Source organism: Anas acuta, chromosome 3 (genome assembly GCF_963932015.1).
Source record: "Anas acuta chromosome 3, bAnaAcu1.1, whole genome shotgun sequence".
Lineage (NCBI taxonomy): Eukaryota > Metazoa > Chordata > Aves > Anseriformes > Anatidae > Anas > Anas acuta.
The window spans coordinates 85306460-85331941 of record NC_088981.1 but is presented as its reverse complement, the minus strand read 5'-3'; the positions used below and the strand labels follow the sequence as shown (position 1 = coordinate 85331941).

At 36.2% G+C, this 25482-nt stretch overlaps 1 protein-coding gene across 6 annotated transcripts in view; it reads left to right on the top strand.

The window, feature by feature from the left end:
• MYO6 (myosin VI) overlaps positions 1-25482 on the top strand; it is a 109112-nt gene that overhangs the window by 53006 nt on the left and 30624 nt on the right. For 5 of the 6 annotated variants that reach the window (XM_068678140.1, XM_068678139.1, XM_068678136.1 and 2 more), the window contains exons 10-20: positions 25-105; positions 2644-2824; positions 5526-5670; positions 12517-12674; positions 13001-13092; positions 13546-13618; positions 15176-15303; positions 16348-16443; positions 18667-18840; positions 22493-22531; positions 24120-24213. In XM_068678140.1, the coding sequence (XP_068534241.1) occupies positions 25-105; positions 2644-2824; positions 5526-5670; positions 12517-12674; positions 13001-13092; positions 13546-13618; positions 15176-15303; positions 16348-16443; positions 18667-18840; positions 22493-22531; positions 24120-24213 (1261 nt within the window). The remainder of the gene's footprint in view (positions 1-24; positions 106-2643; positions 2825-5525; positions 5671-12516; positions 12675-13000; positions 13093-13545; positions 13619-15175; positions 15304-16347; positions 16444-18666; positions 18841-22492; positions 22532-24119; positions 24214-25482) is intronic. The other variant, XM_068678137.1, reaches the window with a different exon arrangement.

Sequence of the window (25482 nt, the reverse complement as noted above, 5' to 3'; positions counted from 1 at the left end):
TTTTTTCTGTTTTTATTGTTGCAGTATTTAAATCGGGGCTGTACCAGGTACTTTGCTAATAAAGAAACAGACAAGCAGATTTTGCAAAATCGCAAGAGTCCTGAGGTATGTTTTGTATCTTCAGTTAGTTTGCATTAACTAATTCAGAGAGCATTGAAAATGATGACAGTTTTGCAACGTGGAATGAAATGTTCATTTTACACATCTTTATAGGTCTAAATAGTTACTGTTAAGGGTTTTGGAAATGAGTCCTAAAAATATATTTAAATGTGCATCTTAAAATTCTAAGTGGAACACTATAAAATTGTCTCCTTTTCATTCTTGTAAGAATATAACACTTAACAATTCAGAATGTCTTTAGTGGAAAAAAAAAAATCAAGACTTTTTGTCATTTTCTTTTTAAATTTTAATACTGTTAGGAATATGTGAGAAGCAGTAGTTTTCTTCCAAAGCTATTTTGACTGGATTGTTGAAGTGATGTTCCAAACTGTTTTCTAAAATATTAGCACAACTTTACAACTTTACTTCCAGAACAAGTAAATCTCCCTCCCTCTGAAATACGCCAGAAAGTGGCGTTTCCTGGAGGCAAGTGGAACTTCAGAACATTTTTTTTCTTCTTGTTCCATCTCCTGTTACATTTTTTAAAATAGCATTATCAGAATTTATATTCTCAAGCCTTTGAGCTTGTTTGCCTGAGGACACTTCAAGAAATTAATCTGAATTGATAGTATATCTGTATTGGAAGTTGTTTAAACACTTCATTATAATTCCACTCTAATCTCTAATAGAATTTTCATCTATTCATACCTAAAGGAAGAATTTTTCATTTGTATAGCTGGAAGATTTCTCTTTGCTTAAAGAAACCCTTCATACTTATGATTCAATAGCAGGGCAAGTTACATGAGGAATAATATTAAGACAAGTTGACTCAAGAGCTTCTCTCCTCCTATGATGATCTTTTACTTTTGAGAAATTGGGTTGGGGATTGTATGTAGCTTGTGCATAGTTGTGAAGGACAGAAGAGATCCTTCCTTTGCTCAGATCAGCATTGGAAAGTCCACTCCCAGTTTTCTGATGTTTATAATGTTATAATAGGATGCACATAATGCCAATTTCCTTGTCTTTAAGTTCTTTTCTGTAATCAGGGATGATGGAGAGCGAGGTACGGATGTATAGATACTTAACTCTTCGTGTATAGGCTAAGAGAGATTTAGGAGATTTTACCTCAGTTTGCCTAATTTGCCTTAAATGAAGATGTGTAGTGAAATTGGCCATTTATGTAGGCATAAAGTATCAACATTCACTTATTCTTGCTACTCAAAGATGTGGTCACTGATGTGATTTACAATCTGGTGTTCTGTCATAAATATGTCTCTAAAGGGCTTAATTTGGCAGAAATGTTTCTCTAAAACTACAGCATGCTGAAAGAGTAATTCTGAAAATATGTTGGACATTAAATAGTGGAACGTATGCTGTAATACATTTATATTGCAGCCATGTCAATTTGAAGGAGCAATAGAGGTTCAAATTTCAATGAAGTAAAAATCTAATCTAGTCACTTAAACACGAATACATTGTTCAGTTCAAATACATTGTTCATTTTTGAAAATCAGGTGTTAATATTTGCTTTGTCATTTAATGAAAAATATTGTTTATTTTAATAAAAATAGCTGGAATAGTCAATTAATACTTAAATTATTTTTGTGTTTTCCTTATCAGGAAGATGAGGTGATCATTTTACATAATTAAAACATGTAGTTTAATTTTATTGATGTGTTTAAATGTTGTGTGAAGTGAATTTTTCAGATGCATGTGGTGTTTTGTTTTGATAGAATTGTTAGCTTATTTGATGTTAATGAGGCTTCCACTTAAATGAGTAATTCTTAGCTGAAAACATTTTAAAGTAATTGTAAAAGCCTGCATCAATCTATGCATGTTCAGTTAGTCTTTTGATTGCATGCAGATGTTTCACTACTATTTATAACAGTTATTAAAATGACTTTTGATGTATTTAAAATAGGCAATTCTGTCAGCAAAATGTTAAATTGATATATTGTAACCTAGCTGCTATTCTTTTAGCCAGTAGAATATTGGCAAACAACTTTACTGTTTCTTTATCACCAGCAAATATTAACAAGCATATTCCTTTATGTAAGTCTGTCTGGATACTCATAGGGAATATGTTTCCAATTCTAATTTGTCCTGTACTCCTTTCCCATGACCTGTCAAAGCCATTCTGTTACCCTCTTTCAAGGACCTCCGTGGTCTTTCAATTGCTGGAGGCTAGAAATACTCCTTGGTATATGTACTTCTAAAGCTTCTTTAGCCAAACTTTTCCCTTTCCATTGCTGACCATCCTGTGCTCTCCTGTCCTAAGCTGTCAGACTCTCCAAGTTCTGCTTTCTGAAGGTAGGTTGCAGTCCTAAGGATCATGCTCTGAAATATAACCAAATTAAAACAAATCAAGATTCTTCCAAAGCCTGTATTGTGTGAAGAGCTCTAATCTCTTTATAATTAGTTTGAATATTGCATGCTTTTTAATGCTTTTTGTTATGCTATTATTGCCTGGAAATAAATGTTTACATTTATTTTTAAAATAACTTAGGAATCTTTTTGTTGTTTTTTCATCTTGTTGTTTTATAGTATCTTAAGGCAGGTTCCTTGAAGGACCCACTCTTAGATGATCATGGAGATTTCAACAGAATGTGCACAGCAATGAAGAAGATTGGACTGGATGATGCAGAAAAACTTGATCTTTTTAGAGTAGTGGCTGGTGTCCTTCATCTTGGAAATATTGATTTTGAGGAAGCTGGGAGCACTTCAGGTTAGAAGAAACAAATTGGTTTCTGTAAAAAATACTGAAAATGTCTCTTGATTATTACTTTTCATGTGAATTGCTGCTTTAGAACACTCCCTTATATTGAAGGATAATTCAGCCTTTAATCGCCCCATTTTGAAGTCAAGCTTACTTGTTTTAAAGTTGTACACTTTATATGCTCTGAAAGCAAAAAGGCTCTCACTGAAATTGTTCAAGAAATTGTTAATGTGAATTTTGATATAAAGAGACGTCTTGTGTCCCAAAACTACTTGATTTTTAATAACAAAAAAATTGAACTTCTTGCTAATGTCATGAAAACATCTTGAAATTAGAAACTCCATCTGTAGTGAAAGGCAGTATGTTCTTTCGCTTCCCAAAATGTCATGTTAAGTATTTTCAAGAGATGAAGAAAAATTGCAATATTTTTTTTGGTGAATATAAACTTAATGATTTTAAGATGTTAGCTCACAAGAGGAGTTGGTACGAGTGTAGCTGGTACTTACTAGCAGAATGCCTGGGAAGGCTGGTGAAGGGGGAATCAGTATTTTGGGAATAGTTGTTTTTGCCTTACTACTAAAATCAGCCTTTGTAAATTGAAGACTGTTGTCCATAGATTCCTAAAGAATTAAGAAACTCCTGGTCTGGACTTAGTACAAAGATGACTATAGGAGATAAAATAGCAATTCAGATCTTCATCTGTTGTGGCAAGGTAAAATGAGATCAGTTCCTCTTAGTCTTACTTCATGCACATATAGCTGTTGTCAAACCTGGTAAAATTTTTAAAAAGGGCATATCAAAGAACATTTGAAAAGGTGTTTTGAATGAAGAATTAAATGAATATTAGCTTCTTAGGTTCAGTGGCTCTTGATCCAAGCACTGAATTATCACAGAATTGCAGAAACCTTCAGGTGGGAAGGGTTGTCAGGAGGTCTTTCATCCAACATTTTCTGGTCAAAGCTGGGCCAATACTGAATTCAAACCAAGTAGTTCAGGGTTGTTCATAGGGATGGGAAAAACTTCAAAGAGAAGATTCTACAACTTCTCTGGGAAACTTGTTCCACTGCCTAATTATTGTCACAGTGAAGCTATCATATCAGAACCTCCCCAGTTTCGATTTCTGATCTTGCCACCATCATGAAGATGACAGAAAATAGGAGGACAATGAGGGTAGAGAAGGTTAGTGGCTTCATGGCTTGATAGTAAGCTGGCAGAGAGCTTCCATACTTGGACCTTCTGTGAGGTGAGAGTTTCGGGTTGACAAGGATAAGACAAGGTGGACAAAGTGAAAAAAATGTAAATGTGAGTGCAGACGGAATTATAGGAGGACAGCAAACAAAAAGGGAACTACAAGTGATATGGAAAGTCAGAGATTAGAGAAAGGAAGCAGACAGCCTTTTTAACACCAGAACAGTTATTTTCATTGAATGTTGAAATTCAAACCCGTATTTCCTGGAGTCAAGTCTTACTTTTTTTTTTTTTTTTTAAATGGTCATAGCAAATTCATGCGTTACTCTGCTCTCACCTTGTAAGTGGGCACACAGGGTGTTAATTTGAACTGCTCCAGAAGTGTATTTCTGTATCAGACACCCTTTAAAGTTTTGTTGCTGCTTCAAATATCTGGGCAACACCAAACAAAAGCAGACTGCTACAGGTTTGATGGTGTTTCAGAGCTTCCAAAATCAATCCACATAAGACTTAATCTTTTGAGCACTCCATCCTCACTTCTTTTATGTGGCGTCAGTGCAGAGTTATGGAATTCAAGCAATGTTTGACTAGCAGGACCAAGTGCACCTTCCACCTCTTTATCTAGGAAATTGTTCGTCTCATGTGTGTGACGGTGGGAATGTTGGGAGGCAGCTGTGCCAGGCGCTTCTGTGCATAGCAGGGAAGTCTGGAGGATTACAGGAACATTGGCATCCAGCAGCTTGCATCGCTGCAGTTAGTTACTAGGTGTTAGCAATGTTTTGTGCTACTTCTGTGTTTTGGGATGGCTCTTCCATTTAAAAGCAGGTTGTGAACAATGTATGTGTAGAACAATGTTCTAAAAATACAGAATTTTTGAGGCATAGCTTTTGTTTTTTATTTTTGAGAATTAAGTCTTTATCACATCTGTAGCCGTATTTAGTCATTTCATTAGTCACATCTTTAATCTGTGAATACATTTCTAGATGCTAACTTCCATTCCTCTGAAGCTGCTCTGCCAAGATTATTGCAGTTCATTATTTCCTAGGATTTTACATAAAAATTGCAAACCCGCAGCTGTTTCGTTAACATTAGGAAGTACGCCTCAGAGCAGATTGGTTTGATATGCCTATGAAATGGGACGATTTAAAGGCAAAAACCTATCAATTACAGGTTAGTTGGCATTCTTTGTGGAAACTTTTGAGTGATAGGGAGTCAGAATTTCAAGATCTATATGAAAAAAATGGAAAGGATTTAAAAAGTGATTAGGAATACACCGCAGAGTGGCAAAACCTTGCATGTGGTGCTGTGTATTTCAACATCGGCAAAAAAATATAAAATCGGGTAACATCCTTCAATCACCTCACGTTTGTTAACAAACACTAAAAAAAAATTAAGAACGTGTGTGACACAGTGGGGGGAGCGGTGGGGCAGGGGCTGAGGGGGTAGCGGGGCAGTGGCGGCGGTTATGGCGGTTGGGCGGCGGTTACGGCGGTTGGGTAACGGCTGTGGCGGTTGCTCGCAGGGGGCTGCACGCTGAAGGCGCGGAGCCAGACGGCGCTGGAGTGCTGCGCGGCGCTGCTGGGGCTGGACGAGGACGACCTGCGCGGCAGCCTGACCACCCGCGTCATGCTCACCACGGCGGGGGGCGCCAAAGGCACGGTCATCAAGTGAGTCGCAGTAAAAGGAAGCCAGTCAGCCTGTTAAATACGGGATCTACACAGAAAACTGGCTACGTTACCAGATTTAACAACTACACCGATTTGGGGGATGTTAACGCTGTTAATTACAAAAGCCTTTCTGAAGATACTTGGGCACATCTCTTGTCATGCGGGCTTCGCAGCAGTCCCATCAGTGTGGTGTGCTCCTGTGGTATTAGGTATGAGATGCTCTAATTGGGGGGAGGAGAGAGCCCCCATCCACCTGCCTGTGTCCACGCTTCTCAAGTGTCAGGGTGATTGGTTGCCCTGTTTGTCACATCTGAGTCTGCTGAAGTTGAGTTCCAGTTTAAAAAAAAACAACAAACAGCAATCCAGAAGTGTGCTGCTGCTTGCTGCTGGTGAACAAATGTTTAACCTTAACTGTGAAGTTAATGTGGTTTCATAGAAACATATAAAATAATGAAACAGGATAAGAGATGATTGTATTTTTTTTTTATAGCTAGACAGAATGAACCACTATTGAAGTAAATAGCAGCCTTAAAAAAAGTGTCCCTTTTTTAACAAGCTTACATTTTAACAAGAAGCTATTATCAAAGTAACTTCCTAGGTGATTCTTTTCTATCTGCACATGGACAACAAATAATCACAAAGAATGCGTTTAGATGTGGGTACTGATGATAACATTTCAATACCATGAAAATTAGGACTTTTCTGAAACTGAGCTTCATGAAAACTCAATTTCACTACAGTTTCCATTTGCTTATGAAAAATCTCTGCTTCCACCACAGATTTTCTGCTAGTCTAATCCATCCCGATAGGGATGCTGGATGCTAGCTGAACTGCACGCAACTGAATTGTATGTTTTAACATTTGGTTTTCTAACACTGTCTATTTGATACGTGTTTGTATTTTTTTTTTATTTCTGCAGTTGAGGAAAACTTATCAAACTAAATTTGGGCTAAACAGTTTTGAGCAAATTAAAAGCTCTGTGTTTAGTTGAATGCATTGATTTTTTAATTAGGAAACTAATTAACATCCACTCATTGGAAGAATGAACAGGAGTTTCATATCGATTGTAGGGAAACAATCAGATTGTTTTGGGTTGACTGAATCAGAAATGTAGCTTTCTGCATGTTTTACCAGAAAGTTTAATATATGAAAGCCGTTGTTAATTAAGTGTATTAATGTGGCTTATGTAAGTTCCTTGCATATTTTATCTCTTGAAATTTCCCCCTATTATTTAAAACAGATACTTCATGCTGTAAAACAAATATTTGTTAACAGTTCATAAACTTGTGGACTTGTAAACTGGGTACATCGGTTACAGCTGACTGATAAAACCTTGGTATATATTGTCAGTGGGTCCAGTAAAAGTGATGAGTGTGAGTTAATACACCTAGTTTATGTCAAATTTATGAGGGGGAAAATTGGTCTTGGACCACTTGAGAGCTTTGGCTGTTTCAGTCCTCAATTGGTGGAATAGACTTGGAGTAATGAAGGTTTCCAGTGGTCAGGAGCTGTGCAAGAGAAGTAATCTTCATTATAAATTATAAGAAAACAAGGGCGGTGGAATTGTGTTCAGTGCCCACTGCCTGATCTCCAGGGTGCAACTGATCTTCCTGGCTGCTTTTGGACATAGTAAACCATTGGTGACAACCTGCACTGTTTGGATCTCATGTTTTCTAGGGGAACACAGAGGCTCTTCTGAAGTAATGCATATTCAAGAGGAGTGTTAAGTTTATGGGCTGTTGTTCTGGTAAATGCATTATTACCAAATAGCTGACCATGAGGTTTATTTCTAGATAGAGCAAACAGATTTTTTTTCTTTGGTTGTGTGCCTTTTTCTATACTTGGGAAGAAGAGACATGCAAGAGTTAAAACTTAACAGTGATTACCACTGAAAAAGTTGCAGTTGCAAATGATAAATGGAACAGCAAGGTCTTTGATACCTTAATCCAGCAGAAACTTTGTCAGTATGTCAGTATTATGGATAAAGTTACAGCAGACATATATCCTACAAGACAGATGGAACTCATATTAACACATGGTGGAATGAGATTGAAAGTTTGTAACTTTTTTTTTTTTTAACTTAATTCAGTCTGTGATCCACTGTAACTGCTGATGTATTTACATTTTTGAATCCTCCTAAGTATATTACCACAGGTTTTTCTTTACCAAAATCTGCCTTGTGGATTTTTAGATCATGTTTTCAGTTTGTAAAAATAGTTTATGCTAATCACATTTCTGAGATTTCCTGCTTTTGTTCTTAGTTCAGTATTACCAGACTGTTTTTATGAGCATACTCATAATTTCTCCATCCAGATTAATGAAAGTGTTAACTAGAAGCAGAAGGGTTTAGAACAAAACACGTCCGTGTCAGATTCAGATGGCACCCAGCTGGAATTGCTCTCTGTGAACTATTGACTCAGTCTCTGAGAATAGATTGGTTTTGGCTTTTGTATGTGTAACATGGAGATAAGCCGTGTCTGTATAGTTTTCTTTTGAGAATGTTTGGTGAGACGTATCAAGGCCTAAAACAAAGGCACATGGTGCTTCCCTTTTACCACTTCTCAAGTGACCCTGTCAAACAAGGTTTCTTAACAACTTGTCTCAAACTGATTCTTGGCTTTTTACTATCTGGTTGCATCTGAGAAGATTACACATGGCTCTGACTTGCTCTGTTCCATATTCATATATATAATTTTTGCTACAGCTTCAAGTTCACCTTGGAATATGACTGTAAAGATTTTCTGTTCAGCATATTCATCCTGATAGTCTGCAAACACAAGTAGCTGTGTTTTTGTGTCAGTAGATCTTACTTTTCCCCATTGTTTTATTTTGTGGGTGGCAGTAAAGGATTCAGAGGACTCCCTACACCAAAGGATAAATGTATTAAGCCCCTTTCCCTAGCCTTTCCTGAACTTGTGCTGCTACAAGCAAACATATGCTAATAAATGCACAGTTGTGTCTTCTTCCCATGTGGCTTACTGCATGCACAAGGAAAGTGGATTGGACTCTTAGTTATTTATTAAATAGACACCAGGTTTTGCTATGGCAGTGTGGTTTAGAAACAATCTGATTGCTATTAATATTAGAGTTTTGACAAATACATTGTTTTATTTTGTTTCGTCACCCCAAAGAGCTACTCATTTCTTTCTTTCTTTCTTAGGGCCTTTTTGTGTGGAAGCAGATCATGTGAGTTCTAGTAGGTCACAATGAATAAATAGCTCAGCTGAAATCGCTGTGCTCAGAGTATAACAAAGGCTTTGTTCAGCTGGGGACAATGGAGCCAACAAGGAACAGTAGGAGAGTGATGCTAAATGCTATCTCCGGGGATTTTATTAAATACTAATGTGCAGTGGCCTGCCAGGGAGACTTGACAGCTGCGCTACATTTCTGTGTCCTTTTTTCGTCTCCTCCCAAAAAACATAATAATCACCTTGTTGGCTGATGTCTTTGCTGTGATGTAAAGTGTATTTACAGAGAGAAATAATATGTTTGTATTCAAAGTCCAGTACACCTCTTAAGCTGTAAATGCACTGTGCTGGCTTCACTCTTTTGAAACCCGGAGGCTTTCCAACAGATCTCCATCATCACGAAGTGGATCATTTTACACTGTGAAACATTTAACCGACATCATCTCAAGTCGTCTTCCTATTTTTGAAGTAGCACATTTTCTACCAAAATGCATTTTTAGTGATAGTACTGAAGTATTCTTTAGTAAAGTAAGCCTCTCATTAGGTAGGCTTATTTCATCCGGGCCATTTTAGTTGTGAAGCAGTAATCAGACTGAAAGGAAGTGGCTTCTGGATATCATTTCACCTGCTCTCTCTCCCCCAACTGTTGATAACTATGGGCAAATTACAGATATTTAATTGTAATTTATGTGGTCTGGGTAAGTAAACTGAATGATGTTAAATATTGGAAAATGTTTGAGGACTGTGTGGAATTGTCCCAACCCATGAGAGAGCTTTGCTGTAGGCCTCAGACTCTGTGAATCACTGGGAACTGTACTGAAGAAATTAGTATGAAGATCAAGCAAGGCTTTCTTTGTTGCTGCCTTAACAATGGCTAGAAAATTGAAATAATTTCTTCCCTCTTTATGAATAGGTGATGGATAGAGGGAGAAGGGGGAGAAGGTAAAATGGAGGAAGGAAAATAATTCTTCTCTTCAGACAAGAAACAGGAGAAGAGAGACTTGGTGAGCAGAGTAGGGGAAGGAAGGATCACAAGAAGGAAAAAGCCCATGAGAAGGAAGTCACTTATTCTGAGAGGCAGTTCTGTAGTAGTGCTCTTTGGTATCTACTGAGTCAGTGAAACTGCAGCATTGTTTTGTGGTTCTGTGCTTCTTCAGCTGTGCAAAAAACACTTCTGGGTTATAGTTTCTTTCCACAAGTTTCTGCTGCATTCTGTGATAATTTAAAATAGGGTTTTGAGCAGTCTGTGGAATTCTACTTAACGATGGTAGAATTTGGTAGTTTTAAAGAATAGGGTCATTTTAGTAAGTCCGTGCTCTAGGAGTTTGTCATGTTGTTTAATGTACTTTAAAGAAATGAAAGCATAAACGATTTTAGTGTATTCTGTTATGCAATAGGCCTGCGGCTGACACGTGGGCATTAGCATTCTGATCTCTTAAACGTATCAGAATGGAATGTAAAGGTATCTTCCTGCTATTTATAAGATAAGATTTCTGTCAGTACTTGTTACCCTAAGATAAGTCAGGAGATCCTTAGTGGAAGACAAGATTGTGTGTTAAAGCTAATTACTATCTAATGTAATCTAGCTGTAGGTGTCCTTAGTGAACAGAGTCTCTGGTTCCCTGACTTAGCAGTCACAATAGAAAGTGATCTCTATCAGTCTCACATTTCTGTATCTGGCGTATCATCTTTGAAAAATACAGAAATAGTAATCATGAGGTAGCTTAGTGCTTGGGCATCCTGGGAAGTCGAGGAAATGATGCAACATGGGTAAGCTGCGTAGTGTTAGTTTTCCCTTTCTGATTTGCCAGTTCTGTGTGCTCCTGTGTGAAGGAAGCTGCCCGGAGGGGGCGACAGAGCAGTTCTGTGGCCGTGGCACCTTGAACCTCATACACCTCGTGCATGGGGCTTGCTGAACAGTTCATATGAGTTATTTCTTGCATATTTGAAAAGTTCCATAGCTGGTTATTCACTGCCTTATCTAAACAGGCTGACCTTTGGTTCAATACTGAGTGTTGTTATAGCTGTAGTCATCCAAGGGTATGAGGCTAGTTATGGGGAGAAGTGAAATAGGGAGGTACCTGGGGAGAAACGCTTTGTTTTATGAAGCCGACTGACTAGAAAAAGCAGAAGAGCTCTTGCTGAAGCCATCATCTTGTAGTCTTCAAGACAAAGAGGGCTGCTATGATGACAATCTTGACGTTCCTTCCTGCAAATTCTATCAGCAAAGGCGCTCTCCCTAAAAAATCTCTTCTTTTGATTTACTTTAACATTGGATATGTCAGTATGTCATAATACAGTGTTGTGCAAAACCTTTGGGTACCCATATTTATTAGAAATTTTAGGCCTTCTTTCCATGAATGAAATTTTTATACTGTCAGGATTTCAAACTTTTTTTTTTTTTTCCCTTTTTGCATTTTATATTTTTTTTTGACATGTAAAAATCCTTTGGAGAGTTTTTGATCTTTGTCAGTCTGATTGTGTTCTGGTTTGCTTCTGTTCAGGTTGTTGGGAATTCTTATTTTGAATTCTTTGGTAAAATGATTAGGATGTAAGTACAATTTGTGATCATACCATAACGCTATAAGTTCATTTTTCATATTTCTCTCATTTATTTCTTAAAAATTTCCATTTTTTTTGTCTGTTTGTTTGTTTGTTTGTTTGTTTTCTATTAATTGTCTTATTCTGAAGACTTCTACAAGTACTTCCTGAGCTGTATAGAGTAAAAGAGTTTTTATTTTTTGGTGCGCCTGTCTGTTATTCTGAAACCTATTTAAAAGCAAGTCTTGTAGAATGTATTCAGGAAGTAAAATAGGTAAATGTGCTTGCTTTTAAGCATATGCATTTAGGCAAGTCACTGTCATACTGACTTCATGGAATAGGTAAATACATGTATGTATAGCTAGAGTATGTATTTATATTTCTGATATTCCCACAGTTCTTTGTCATGCATTTAATAGTCTTTAAACTTGTGACTTAAAGAAACAAAACCACAAAAACTGTAGACAGTGATAACTGCTAAATTGCAGTGTAAATGTAAACTTACAATAAATTGCCATAATATAGAATAAACCTTTATAAAAAGGGATGGAAAAAGGTAAATTCTCACTGTTTTTCCAGTGTTAGAAAAAAATCCTCCTATTTGGGATCGCATCTATGTTTTGCAACAAGATTGCATGCCCTATCTGTGCATTTTTTTCTGTTTTTGTTACTGATTATTTTACAGTCCTATAGTTTCAATTATAGCCTTTATGAAAACATGGGGTCAAAGATGTCATAGGAAAATTGAACTATAGCTTTCATTGTAATAAGCAGCTCATAATAAATAGTTGAAATGTTTTTGTTGATAAGAATATGTATTTCAAATGTCTTTCTCTGGCTATTTTCAATATAGCTTCTATTAAACGAATGAGAAAGAAGTAATCTGTATCTTATTGCTAATGAGGATAGTGAAACATTATTTTTCTTTTAAAGAGAATATACTTAGTCTAACTGAGCAAGATTGTTTCTTGGCACCTAAGTTTACAGCCCAGCCTTTTTGTGTCCTGACTTACAAAGATGGGAAAGGTTCTTTTTAAGTTTACAGCCTAATCTCAGTATTTTCAAGTGAGAAATTCTGAAACGTAAGATCTCTCCTTTATTTTTTTATTTTTAATAGGGTACCCTTGAAAGTGGAACAAGCAAACAATGCTCGCGATGCCTTGGCTAAAACGGTGTATAGTCATCTCTTTGACCATGTGGTGAACAGGGTAAACCAGTGTTTTCCATTTGAGACTTCTTCTTTCTTCATTGGAGTTCTAGATATAGCTGGTTTTGGTAAGTATTCTTAACAAATAAAATATTTTTTTTCTAGTAATCTGTTATTACCACCATAATAATACACACGTATGGTTTCATTGTATGGGATCTAGCTTTGGTTTGCTGCCAGATGTCTGTTATTTGTCATAGAAATATGATCTGCCACAGCGTTTTTTTCTCTGTCTAACATGCAACTTGAAAATCTGTAACAGCTTTTATTTTATTGAAAGAAACTCATATCAAAAAACATCTTTAAATATTAGCACTATGAAACTTCTCTTACTTATCGTAATGTAATTGTTGGAATGCTGGTTTATCACAGAAGTTTAACTTCTATTTTTCAGAATACTTTGAACACAACAGTTTTGAACAATTCTGTATCAACTACTGTAATGAAAAACTGCAGCAATTTTTTAATGAAAGAATTCTGAAAGAGGTATGTTGTATTGTTAAATTAGATTTTTTTTTTCAGTAAAAAGATGATAAAGGTAACATTATTTTCCATAAGATTGCTCGTTATGCTCATATTAAAAAAATTAGTCAACCACAAGTGTTCTTGCTGTGTGACGTGATTGTGCTAGAAAAGAACATGACTTTTCAAAAAAATACATCTTCCTTTCTTCTTCTTAAAAAAAAAAACACAATGAAGAATTCTTACTCTAAATATCATTCATTAAAATGGGGTATCCAAATATCAGGCAATAGATTGTACATAATGAGAATATCTAAAAGCATTGGTATATCATTAAGGAGGTGAGGTTGGAATATATTAAGCTGCACAAGGGAATTCTAAAATGTGTGTTCTTTCTTGCCCAGTTTCGGTGGGTAAAAAATATGTGGTGAATCATAGTTTTTCTTTTACTATTATTCCTTATTTTTCCTTTTAAAGGAACAAGAACTTTACCAGAAAGAAGGCCTGGGGGTTAATGAAGTGCGCTATGTAGATAATCAGGACTGTATAGGTATGTACATTTGAAATGTCAAGCATTCATTAGAATCTTGGAGAAAAAAGCTTAAACTACTTTAAGCAGTTAGAGGCAAAATATAAGTAGTGCTAGTAATTTCATGCTTTTAATGACTGTTGAAACCTTGTGATTTCTTTCATTTTTTTTCTAAATTCCATTTCCAGTTGGTAATGGATCCATGTTGTCCTACAGTGTGTTATAAGTGCAGGTGGGACTTGTGAATTTCTTGGCATTTTCATAGAAAACTAATCAGAATGTCTAAATATAACAAGAGAAATAAAAAGAAGGGTGTGGGGGTGTCTGAGGGAAAAAGTTCCATTATTTGAAACACCCACCCACCGTTTTTGTTTGTGTGAGCCAATTGGCAAAGAAGCAAAATGAATTATAGGCAATAGGCTGTAGAGATTCCTGTTGCTGTTAGGTTTGCGCAGACTGATAGGCCAAGGGCTTACTTGTTTTATGTTCAACTTGTGTTCTCCAAATCGGTGTATTATGAACAGAATTTGACCTTGCTTTTGCATTTACAGCAATTTATTTATGGTAACTAGTCAGTTAGTTCTGGCTGGATTGAGGATTCATAGTGGCAGAATTCAACATCTGTTGCAAAACGTCTGCTGCTCTGAGTTTCTGTAGCTCTGCTGAAGAAGTTTTCACTTTGTTGGGTAGGACTGTGCAGTTGGTAACTGACTTAACTAAAGATGATAGCTCTTGTCAATCAGGGCTTTTAGCCATCTCGTGAAAAAGCAATAGAAAAGTATCTGAAAGAGGGAATAAAAACATAGCAACAGAAAATGTGATTTCTGTGAATGCAAACCATACCTCTTCCGGTGATTTACTGAAGCATGTGCATGAGCCCGTTCCCCAAAATGTTATCATATAGAGACCATCATGTTTCTGTAAAAAGGGTTGTTCCCCCTGCCATCCCGTACCTATTTGTTTTGAAACAAAATCTCAGAATCAAAAAGGGTTCCCTGATGCCTATTTAAAGAGGTCTCTCTCTAACTCATAGTGGGAAAAGGGGTCAGGTTGTAAAGACTGTAGATGAGTTGTCTTTTACCAGCCATAGAAATGGCGTGAGCAGCTTACATAAGCATACAAGTAGTAGTCCCTAAGCCATGACCCCTTTTACTATTCCATGTGACACCCCACCGCAGATTTTACACGTTTCTTCATTGTATGAGGTATTCTTAGGTAAGTTAGTAAAATCATGGCCTGATTAAACCATTTAAGCCTTTTTTCTGTTTTTGAGTAGTCAGGAGAAAAGGATTTTCTACTGCTTTTAGAAGTGAGTGACAAAAATAATGTTGCTTTCTGTAGAAATATGATTTTGCTTTAAGGTGTTGGGCCAGGCCAGTGACAGCAGTTACCTAAAACAAGCAATTATCTATTAAATCAACAATTAAAATTTACAGAATTAGTTTACAGTGACTTTCTGTGTTAACAGCTTTCCCAAGATAGTTACACAAAACTAGATCAGTAGTACTTTACACTTTTAATGTTCAATTCTGGTATGTGATTATATATTTAATTTTTGTGTTTTGTTATTTTTAATAGATTTGATTGAAGCAAAATTAATAGGTGTGCTGGATATTTTGGATGAAGAAAATCGCCTTCCCCAGCCAAGCGACCAGCATTTTACTTCAGTTGTGCACCAAAAACACAAGGACCATTTCAGACTCTCTGTAGGTTTATTTGTGTTGGCTGTCTTTTTTTTAATAAAACAGTTCTTGGAACTGTTGATAGTAACACTGAATTTAATGAAAACCTTTTCTAAGAAATCTCATACCACACCTGTTTGTATGATCTGTATGTTTTTGTTAAGGACAAGTTCAGTTATTAGGTTTGTTTTGAAAAGTTCACTGAAGGCTTGTTAAGTCTTCTAGCAATTCTAATATCCTGTTGAAAGTATAGCCATATTCTTCACTTCTCTTTAAAGACTATTAGTGTGTAGAGCATGAAAAGGAAAAAAAAATGCAGACATTTTAATTTAGTTTATTTCATATCAGATTAGCTATTTTGTTAATTTCCAAAACTGCTTGCTTTGGAGAATATTTCACTTGCATGAAGTATCTAGCTAACACTTCAGCAATGAAAATAGGTAACACACCAGGTGAATTTATTTGTCAATAATACTTTAACATACAGCACTCTGTGGAAGGTTAATGAAAGCCATTGCAACTTTTATACATGACTTCTGTTGAAATACAAAACAAACAATCAAACAAAATCCCTGATGAAAAAATGCAAGCAAAAGGAGCCAAATAAAATTGCCATCTGCTTACTTTTCTTAAAGTTTCTTTTTAAGCTTGTTTGATTAGGTTCCTGTGCAATGAAACATTCTTGTCAGTATGTATATGATCAACAAGGTGGTTGCCTTTTAAAAACGTTTTAAGCTTCTATCTAATCCTATTTATATGACAAGGCTATTTGTCAGCTTGTCATCAGCTGTGCAATAAATGGAATAGAAATTGTTGACAAAAGGCAAAAAGAAAGTCAGCTAGATAGACTTAGCAATCCTGGACAATTTTATTTTGAAGGGTGTGAATGAGAATGAAAATAGTTTTTTCAAATATCCTGGTTTGAATGGAAATAGTAGTGGTCTTCACAACTGTATTTCAGGCAATGTCACTTTTAACATCCTGGCAAAATCATGGTGATGTCCTAGGAATACATTTTTCTCACCCTTCAATGTAATTCTTCTTTGTAATTCAAATTTTTATTTCCAGATCCCTAGAAAGTCTAAACTGGCTGTTCACAGAAATATCAGAGATGATGAAGGCTTTATTATCCGGCATTTTGCGGGAGCAGTATGCTACGAGACGGTAATGTTACTTAAGTGAAAAAAGTCAGCTGTTTCTGTTACACTTTGTAATATACTTTTCAGTGTATGTTCTCTTTCAATTAACAAAATTTGTTAATTGGAAGAGAAACGGCAAAGTTGTTATGTTTTAACTTTGAAATTAGTTTTGTGAATGTGTGACAGAATTGATGTTTTAATTTCTTTTAACTTCTCAGATGAAAGACTTCTGTTGACATATTTTGTGTGTCAAAGCTGTAGGTAACAGTGTCAACATTAAAGATACTGAGCCACATTCTGCTACAAATCATATGTCAACAGAGGTCTGCATCTCCAACAGGAGAATGTACCACATAACTCAGAAGTGTTACTAGACTTAAGCACAACTTTTAAGAAGCATGCTTGTTCTTCCATGCAATATCAGTTTATTATGTTAAAACTCACATTTTATACTTTTTCTTTTCCGTTTCTACTGTTGGTAGAAATGTAAGAATATGAATATCTGAAATTCATATCTGAAATTGTTACCCTCAAATACATGCTGAATGCTTGTACTTTTTTATGACTGTTAATCATACAAAAATATTGAAACAGTCTTCCTAGGGCAACATCTAAAACACAATTTTTGAAAAAAAAATATTAAATAAAAAAAAGTGAGGGTAAAGGATAAATGAAAGATCCATAACACTTTATTGTTCTCATCTGATACTCCAGTGTGTAAAAGGGAAGCTAATTCCAAAGATGTGTTTTGTCATTTGAAAATGCAGACTCCCAGGGTGTGTGCTTACTTCAAAGTACCCCAAGAATGACAATGATTGCTTTACGGTTTTGAGATAGATGCATTCAGTAGAAAATTTAAAAAAAAAAAAAAAAAAAAAAAAAAAAAAAAAAAAGAAAGCTGAAGTCTGTGTATTACAAAAACCAAGGTCACACACAGATTCAATATCAAAATAACACATAACATTGGAATGCATTTATGTTCACATGGTCTATGTTTGCTGTCTTTTACCTCCTCATCCTATGTTAATACCTTACGGTTTCTTCAGGAACAGAGCCAGATATTTGCACATGTATGCTCTCTGAGCTAACCAGGTATGAGACGGCTTTGGACCAGAAGCCATGCTAACATGCTTGACTTCATTTATTCCCTTCTTCAGAGGGTTTGACTTAGTTTGGGCCTTAGCTGGACTACAGCTGCCTTGTATGTTGTTCATAGTTTCTTTCTCACTGGTCTTGTGGCAGCTTTCACAAGCTAATTTCTGGTGAGGGCATTCAGCTGTCTACATTTATGTTCCTGTTGTGTTCTCATAGTCCAAGGGAATTTGGGAGGCCTGTGTTTGTCCTTTGACCCATCACCTTTAAATCCTTTTACGGGATATGTTGACAAATTCGTATTTTCTCAATCAAATTAAATTTGCCTTCTTCTGTTCATAAATGTCAAAGCAACTATTGAATGTGCATCACAAATTCTTGATAGAGAATTTTGTTAGTGTGAAATTGGATACAAGTGTCTTGATCTTTGAGTTTCAGTTTAATACACAGCTCTTAATGTTTAAAAGTGAGTCAACTTAAATCAAATAGAGGCATAGGGCTTGTAGGAAGGGACGATACCTTTGGTTAAATCAACTGTGCTTCCATGGTTGCAGTACTACTAAGATAACTGTTTTTAATTTCATTTTCCCGACTTTAGTTCCACCAGTTAAAGCGTGCATGCTAGTTCCTATTTCACAACAGATCTTAGCTCTTCACTGCTTGTCATATTATTTAAGTGTCTCAGAACTAGCAAATTGATGCCCCACCCTGGAGGTGTTCAAGGCCAGGCTGGATGAGGCATTGGCCAACCTGATCTTGTGGGTGGCATCCCTGCCTATGGAAGGGGTGTTGGAATTAGATGATCTTTAAGGTCCCTTCCAACCCAAGCCATTCTATGATATGCTGAGTACTGGAAGTGGAAACGAGTGTAATCATTGACAAAAGCACAACTGGTCTCGTAACAGGTGCTAAACCTTACCTTGGGTTTCATAATTCCTACAATATCCTTCAAATTTAACAATATCTTTCCTGTCTGTCATTAATGTTTTGTATGTCCAGATGAAAAGTTTGAAGTAACATGAAAATATTTATCCTACATATTGTTTCTGATCTTTGAATAAAGTGTGGAATTCAGCTTTTCATTAATTTTAACTTCATTTTTACTTAAGTAATTGAATCAGTGAAACAAGTGTGCTATTATTTATTGGCTTTTCAGACACAGTTTGTGGAAAAAAACAATGATGCTTTGCACATGTCCCTTGAATCTCTAATATGTGAATCCAAGGACAAGTTTGTTCGACAGCTGTTTGAATCTAACACTAACAACAACAAGGATCCCAAACAAAAAGCTGGAAAACTTAGTTTCATCAGTGTGGGAAACAAATTCAAGGTAACATAACCTAATAGTCTATTTTCTTGTAATATACGCCATTTCTAAGTTACATGAAATAAGTAGAACTTAAGGATGGGAGAACTAGTGGTTACTTGACATTCATGCAGCAAAAATGTTGTTAAATAGATGTTTTTTTTTTCTATTAGATTGTAAGAAACCAGTATATTCAACTTGTGCTATACATTTCTGTCAAAATATGTTTGATAATTGTTCTTACTGAGATTGTGCAGGAATTCATAAATCAGGATTTTGCAAGGCCATGTGGAAGTCTTTTATTTAAAAGGTTTAAGCTCTTGATCTAAATTTGAATTTTGTAGACTTTCACGAGTTCTAAATGTGACAAAATGTGTTCTTCCATCCTATCTTAATTCTTTGCTGTGTAAGATATATCAATTAGTTGCAGTTTACCATTCTCAAAATTCAACATTTAACCTAACCACTGTTTTTCCTCTTAAAAGTATCAATAGTCATGGCTTTCACAGAAATATGTTCATTGTGCTGAATGTTTCCTTTCTCAATACCTGAATCTGATGCTTCTCCTCATTTTCTCCTTTCTTCTGCTTGTTGTAAAGCTGACCTTCAAACCTTGTCTTCTCCAAATGTTTTCTGCATCCTTTTCTCATTCAGCAGTTTTATTTTAGCTGGACTATTCCAGCTCAGGATGGCTAGAAAAAGAACTATAGGGGAATTAAGAGAGGAAAAGCAGGCACAACCATGGGCTGCAGGTAACTTTTTCAATCTCATGGATTTACTGTTGATAGAGCTGCTGCAATTTCAGTAAGAGCTCTTCTCAACACATCTGGGCCAGATCCAATGAAGGATTTACATGCCTTCAAATTAAGTGCTGTGACATTTTTGGTATGTTACCTTGCCTAAGGCACCTAAAACCCCAATTCACATGTCTAGACCCCTTATGCAGTCCCTGGTGAAAGCAAGTACCTTAGAGAATTCCACAATCTCCAAGTAGAGTGGGCTCTAGCCAATAGCAAAAGAGTTTCTGCATTTCTACTCTGTGTTAAGGTTATGTGCTAAATTAGGACTGCAAGATAAATTCCTTCTTGCGGACGTGTATCCTGTGGCTTAGTGTTCTGTAAAAATGCAAAGGCTGGAAGAAAGGGAGGGATATAGTACCAGCACTTGCTTTTTGTATAGCAACTGTATTCTGATTCTGGTCTATACTATATTCAGTGTTTTAACTCTAAGCGTATGACCCTTGGCACCAAGTTACTGCTCAATCTGGCAGAGGGAATTCCTCATACCCTTTTGGAGATGCGCTGTTATGTAGTCAAAAATAAATTTTGTTTGGGCAGGAAGCATATGAGAGAGAGTCTGACTTGTAAAGTAGTGTTTCTGGAATTTAGCTGGGAATTGGCCATTCTGCTGTCTTGAGTTTTGCTCTGATAACTATTTCCTCCTCCTCCTTATTATATAGCAGTTGTAGAATTAAGCTGTAGCGATTGGTTTAATATAAACTGCATGAACAGAGGACAGAATGAAAAATGGAATTACATGCAGATATGTGACCTCTTGGGCAAGCCCTGCAACCATGAAGCTGTTGTAGGTGAAGCTGAGATCCATTGTTTTTTATAATTGCATTTTCAAAATGAAAGCAACTGGGATCTTTTGAGATAATTTCCACATTCTTCCATCTGGGTGTATAGTTCCTCTTGGATTTAGCATTCCATGTGCAGTAAATGTGGAAATGTGAAAGATACAGTTGTTCAAGAAGGGTTAAGTAAAAAAGGAGGCATTTCATAAGTTAAGCAGCAATTGAATGGGAACATTTTGGATTTTATTTTGGACTTTGGTGTTCACCTCTGCACCTAGAACATGACTAGAAGTCCTTTTTGGATCTGGCCCATCTATCTATAGTTCTTTCAGTGTTTTCAACTTCCATGGCATTTTGAATGTATGTGTTAATTTCAGTAATTCATTTAGTGTTACCTTCCCAGACACAACATGTACTATTGATGAGCACTAATACCCTTGAAAATTTCAGTTTAGATGCCGTCAAAATACTTTGTTATTTGAGTAGAAATTTCATCTCTTTAATAAGAATTCTCAACCTATCAATATGTCAGTCGGTCTTAAATTCTTCTAATTACATCAATTATTAGATGATGCAAGGAGTTGTTTTTACAAAGCTCTTCACACGTCCCATCCTTACAACTAATTAAAATTGATTCACATAAATCAGTTGAGGAAATGAAGATGAATTAGTAGAGGAAATGAAGATGAAGACTCTACACAAAAGTCTTTGGGATAGTTTTACCTTAATGTAGTAATGATGGATTAAATTGTGATAATTCCAAGAGCAATAGTTTCAGCAATATGCCTTATTCATATGATCATTAGTGAAATTTACCTGAGAGAGTCTCTTATTTCTTGTCAAGTTATGACTGTAAAGAAGGGGCATTTTTCCTCTAGCAGAACCATATTTTGTTGATGGAAATTAGGTTTTCCTCTCCAAGATAAAGCATTTCCTACTTAAGAAAAGATAAAAGTTATATGCAAAGTAGATGCAAACTGTATGTGAGATCTAAGCAGGAGGTTATCAATGTTTGTCATACTTCTTGTGGAACTCTTTCTGTCTTTCTAACTATATCCACGAAACATAAAAAATACAATTGCTCTACTGGTAGGAAGACCGACAGTGTAGGTGATTCATATTGCTGATACAAATCTGTTTGCCTGTACTTAAGGTAGCTGAAAGATCTGGTTTAAAAAAAAATCAATTAAAAGTTAAGATCCTTTCCATCTTGGGCCAGTACATGTGGAGTATGATAGGACATTCAGAATTTTGTCTTACTTCAGTCTATATACCTAACGGTTGCTAGTAAACTAGAAAGGCTAGCACAACAATAATCTGTGTGGTAGAACAGACAGATCCATAAAGTGAAAGTATAATTCTGTTTTTCTGATATGGTCCTGGAATATTGAAGTTCCTACCAATTTATATCTCTAACAATGGCAGCTGTTTCCTAATATCCTACATATCTGGTAATTGTCTAGTCTTCTCCCCAAATAAGTGCAGATTTGTGATATTATTACAGTATGTTTAAATATACCCATAGTAAATGTAGTTTAAAACCACAGTCTATTGTCATCAATGCAGAATTAAAAATTTGGAAGTTTAGAATTAAAAATACTTTATGAAGATTCATTTACTGAAATGACGTTACTTAGACTCTCAAGCCAATACACCTCCCCCCCCCCCCCCAAGAAAAGCTGAGTATATCTCATATACTTCTGGTGTTATTTAACATACAAATAGGCTTGTTAAAGATTAAATCTGGACTTTCACAAATTTTCAGTGTATTTTTTGGATTATTGCTGCTCAGTCTCATTTCCTTTATAACTTTATTGCATCTTTCGTTTATTTTCCCAAACGTGCATGCACTTTTTTGATAACTATGTTGTTGTAAGTAACTGGTCACACATGGTGTTGTTGTACAGTTGAACATAAGTAATTTCTTCAGGACCATTCATGCACTCTTACATGATTTTGTCTGTTAAAATATGTGGATGTTTGATTTATCAATTCTGTTTGATTTACTAACAATAAAACGTGCATGCAGTAATGCTGTATCACTATTTTGTGTGTATACTTGTGGTTGTTAAGACTACTGAAATGCCTTTTCTTTTACAGACTCAGTTAAATTTGCTTCTTGAGAAGCTTCACAGTACTGTAAGTATATACAGAGATGCAGGCTTACCATTTTTCTGAAATAAATCATAATTCGTTTTCTCGTGTTTAGTGATAAATAATTGCTACAGAGTTTGCAGTTATATGGTACCTTTGAAATGTCCTGCTCTGCAGGTGATGAATATTAATTTGCTTTTTAAAACAAAAAAAAAAGCAAAACTTGGAAAAAAATGTTGTAGAATGGAAGTTACACAATTTAGTTTAAAAAAAAAAAACAAACAAAAACTAAAACTGTCCGAGCTGCAGTCTCCATTCTTGTCAGTTTCATTTCCGTCTATTCACTGGTAATCACTGGTGACTAATTTTCAAAAGATTCAGAGATGTTACTTAGAAGTAAGAAAATAAATTATTAATTTCTGTTTTCAGATTCCATAAGCTAGTTAGAACTAGAATGTCTTACTTCACTTTTGCGGTAGGCTGCAGATACACAGATGCTCAAAGAACCTGCTTCCCCTAACAAGAATTTGCTGTTTTAGCTGATGTAATTCAATAGCTTGCAGAATTCTCCATGTAATTTGACATACTGATTTTTTTAGAAGATGCATTTGTAGGAACACATTCTTGTTTCTCTTGACAGCATGTTCTAACCGATTCTGAATAGGAGATTATGCTCTGTCAAAATAAGGGGGAAAACAAGGCAAATGATTGGGACAGGTGCTGGAGCATAGTTAAAGTTTTACAGAAATCATGAGGATAGTCTGAAAGAAAGATAACCTCCATCATTCACAGCACAGTGGAATCAAGAGTCAGTCCAGGGAAAAAAGCGTGGCTGGAGGTGCTCTGCTGTGACTTCAGCTAACACATGGTTGAGAATATGTTGTTACTAGACAGATTCCTTGATGGGCTGTCTTTCACTCTTGTCTGTAAAAAACATTGCAAACAAGTAGTAGAAATACGTTTTATTAGTCCCAATTTCATTTTAGTTTATAAGGTAGGAGGTTATCACTGGCTACCTGTTAACAGAAAAATTTGAATGATCAACGTTGCCTCACAAAAAAAAAAAAAAATCATCCTTAAATAGAGGATGACTATGAAGTGACTAGAGAAAGCAGCAGTCAAAACTGTAGAGGTAATATATTTGGGGATGAGAGCAGGCTGGAACCATGTGAGGGAAGGGAGAGTGAAGACATAAGCCAAAAGAAATTGTAAGAAGTGAAAGCTAGAAAAAAGGATGGTCAAGTTAAGTTCATCTAGCATGATTCCGGTGTCAGGAGACTGGTAGCATGTGAACTCTGGAGAAATGAGGCATTTAGGTGATATTACTGCAGAGATGATGAGTGTAGTATAATCTAGACTGCTAAACCTTAGTTAGGTTGTAAGCAAAACAGTTCACTGAAAACCCAAAAGTTCAGGTTCCAATTAAATAAATGGCTTGAGCATTGAGATCAGTTACCTCAATACCAAGGCTGGACTGAAAAAAAAGGGTATATGAGAGTGAAAGAATGTCTTTTTCTTTTTAAAAAGGTATTTTTCTTCCCTTTCCCCTGCCCCCAGTAATTCTTAAATGACTAACATGTTTCAGGAGGTTTCAAAACGTACAGATTCTGCTAACTCATTGTTTTGGTAACAGGGATCTAGCTTTATTCGCTGCATCAAACCTAACTTAAAGATGACAAGTCACCATTTTGAAGGGGGGCAGATCCTCTCTCAGCTTCAATGTTCAGGTAGTGTATGCCTCTGATACTTTTCCCTGTTATGTGTTTTTTTTTTTTTTATTTTTATTTATTTACTAGGCCATTGTAGCTTGATCTAAGTTTGAAATATATGAGATGGAATTGATATTTCCTTCCTTGAACCCTTGCTTTCTAGGAGGCAGCTTATTTATGCCTTATGAACAGTTACTTAGGTGCTTTGTAACTTCTCATTTTAGTCAATAGAACACAGAAGTGATTAATTTGAACAGCGATAAGGTCTCATCTGTATAAGAAGATTCATACTACTTTCCATAAGCTGTTTATTCCCTTGCTTTTAATGAGAGTTTAGACACCTGGTGCATGTGTAAGGAGTCATGTACTGGCACTTAAACTGCATCAAAAGAAGCAGAAGTGATTCTCCCCTTCTATTCTGCTCTCATGAGACACCACTGCAATACTGCGTTCAGCTCTGGGGCGCCCAACACAAAAAGGGCGTGAATGTATTAGAATGAATCCAGAGGAGGGCCACGAGGATGATAAGGGGCTGGAGCACCCCTCTCTCCTATGAAGACAGGCTGAAGGAGTTGGGGTTTGTTCATCCTGGAGGGGAGAAGGCTCTAGGGAGACCTTATAGCAGCCTTCTAGTACCTGAAGAGGGCCTACAGGAAAGCTGGGGAGGGACTCTTTGTCAAGGAGTGGATGGGATAGGAGGACAAGGGGGAATAGGTTTAAACCAAACAAGGATAGGTTTAGATCAGATATTAGGAAGAAATTGTTTACTGCAAATGTGATGAAGCCCTGGCACAGGTTGCCCAGAGAAGCTGTGGATGCCCCGTCCCTGGAGGAGTTCAAGGCCAGGCTGGATGGGGCTTTGAGGAACCTAGCCTGGTGGGAGGTGTCCCTGCCCATAGCAGGGGGGTTGGATCTAGATGGTCTTTAAGGTCCCTTCCAATCCAAACCATTCTGTGATTCTGTGAAACTTAGATTTCCTGATCTGGAGCTGAATCCTATCTCGTTGCGTTGCCCAGAATGTTAATAGGGCAAAATCTCAGTCCAGAGCAACAGAATTCCTTTACATTGTTGTGGGAATTTGTGTGAGAAACCCCTTTGTGCATTTAAAGCAGTATTTATTATCTGAGATATATAATCATTGATGCCTGTTTGCTTTGATTCTTATATATAGTATGCTAGAGTTGAATAGTCTGTTTTACTTTTTCAGCATCTCTTTATACTATTGTTAATTTATTTGGGAGCTGAGTTTCCAACTCCAGTGCTTTTTCCTGTTACTTTACATATTAC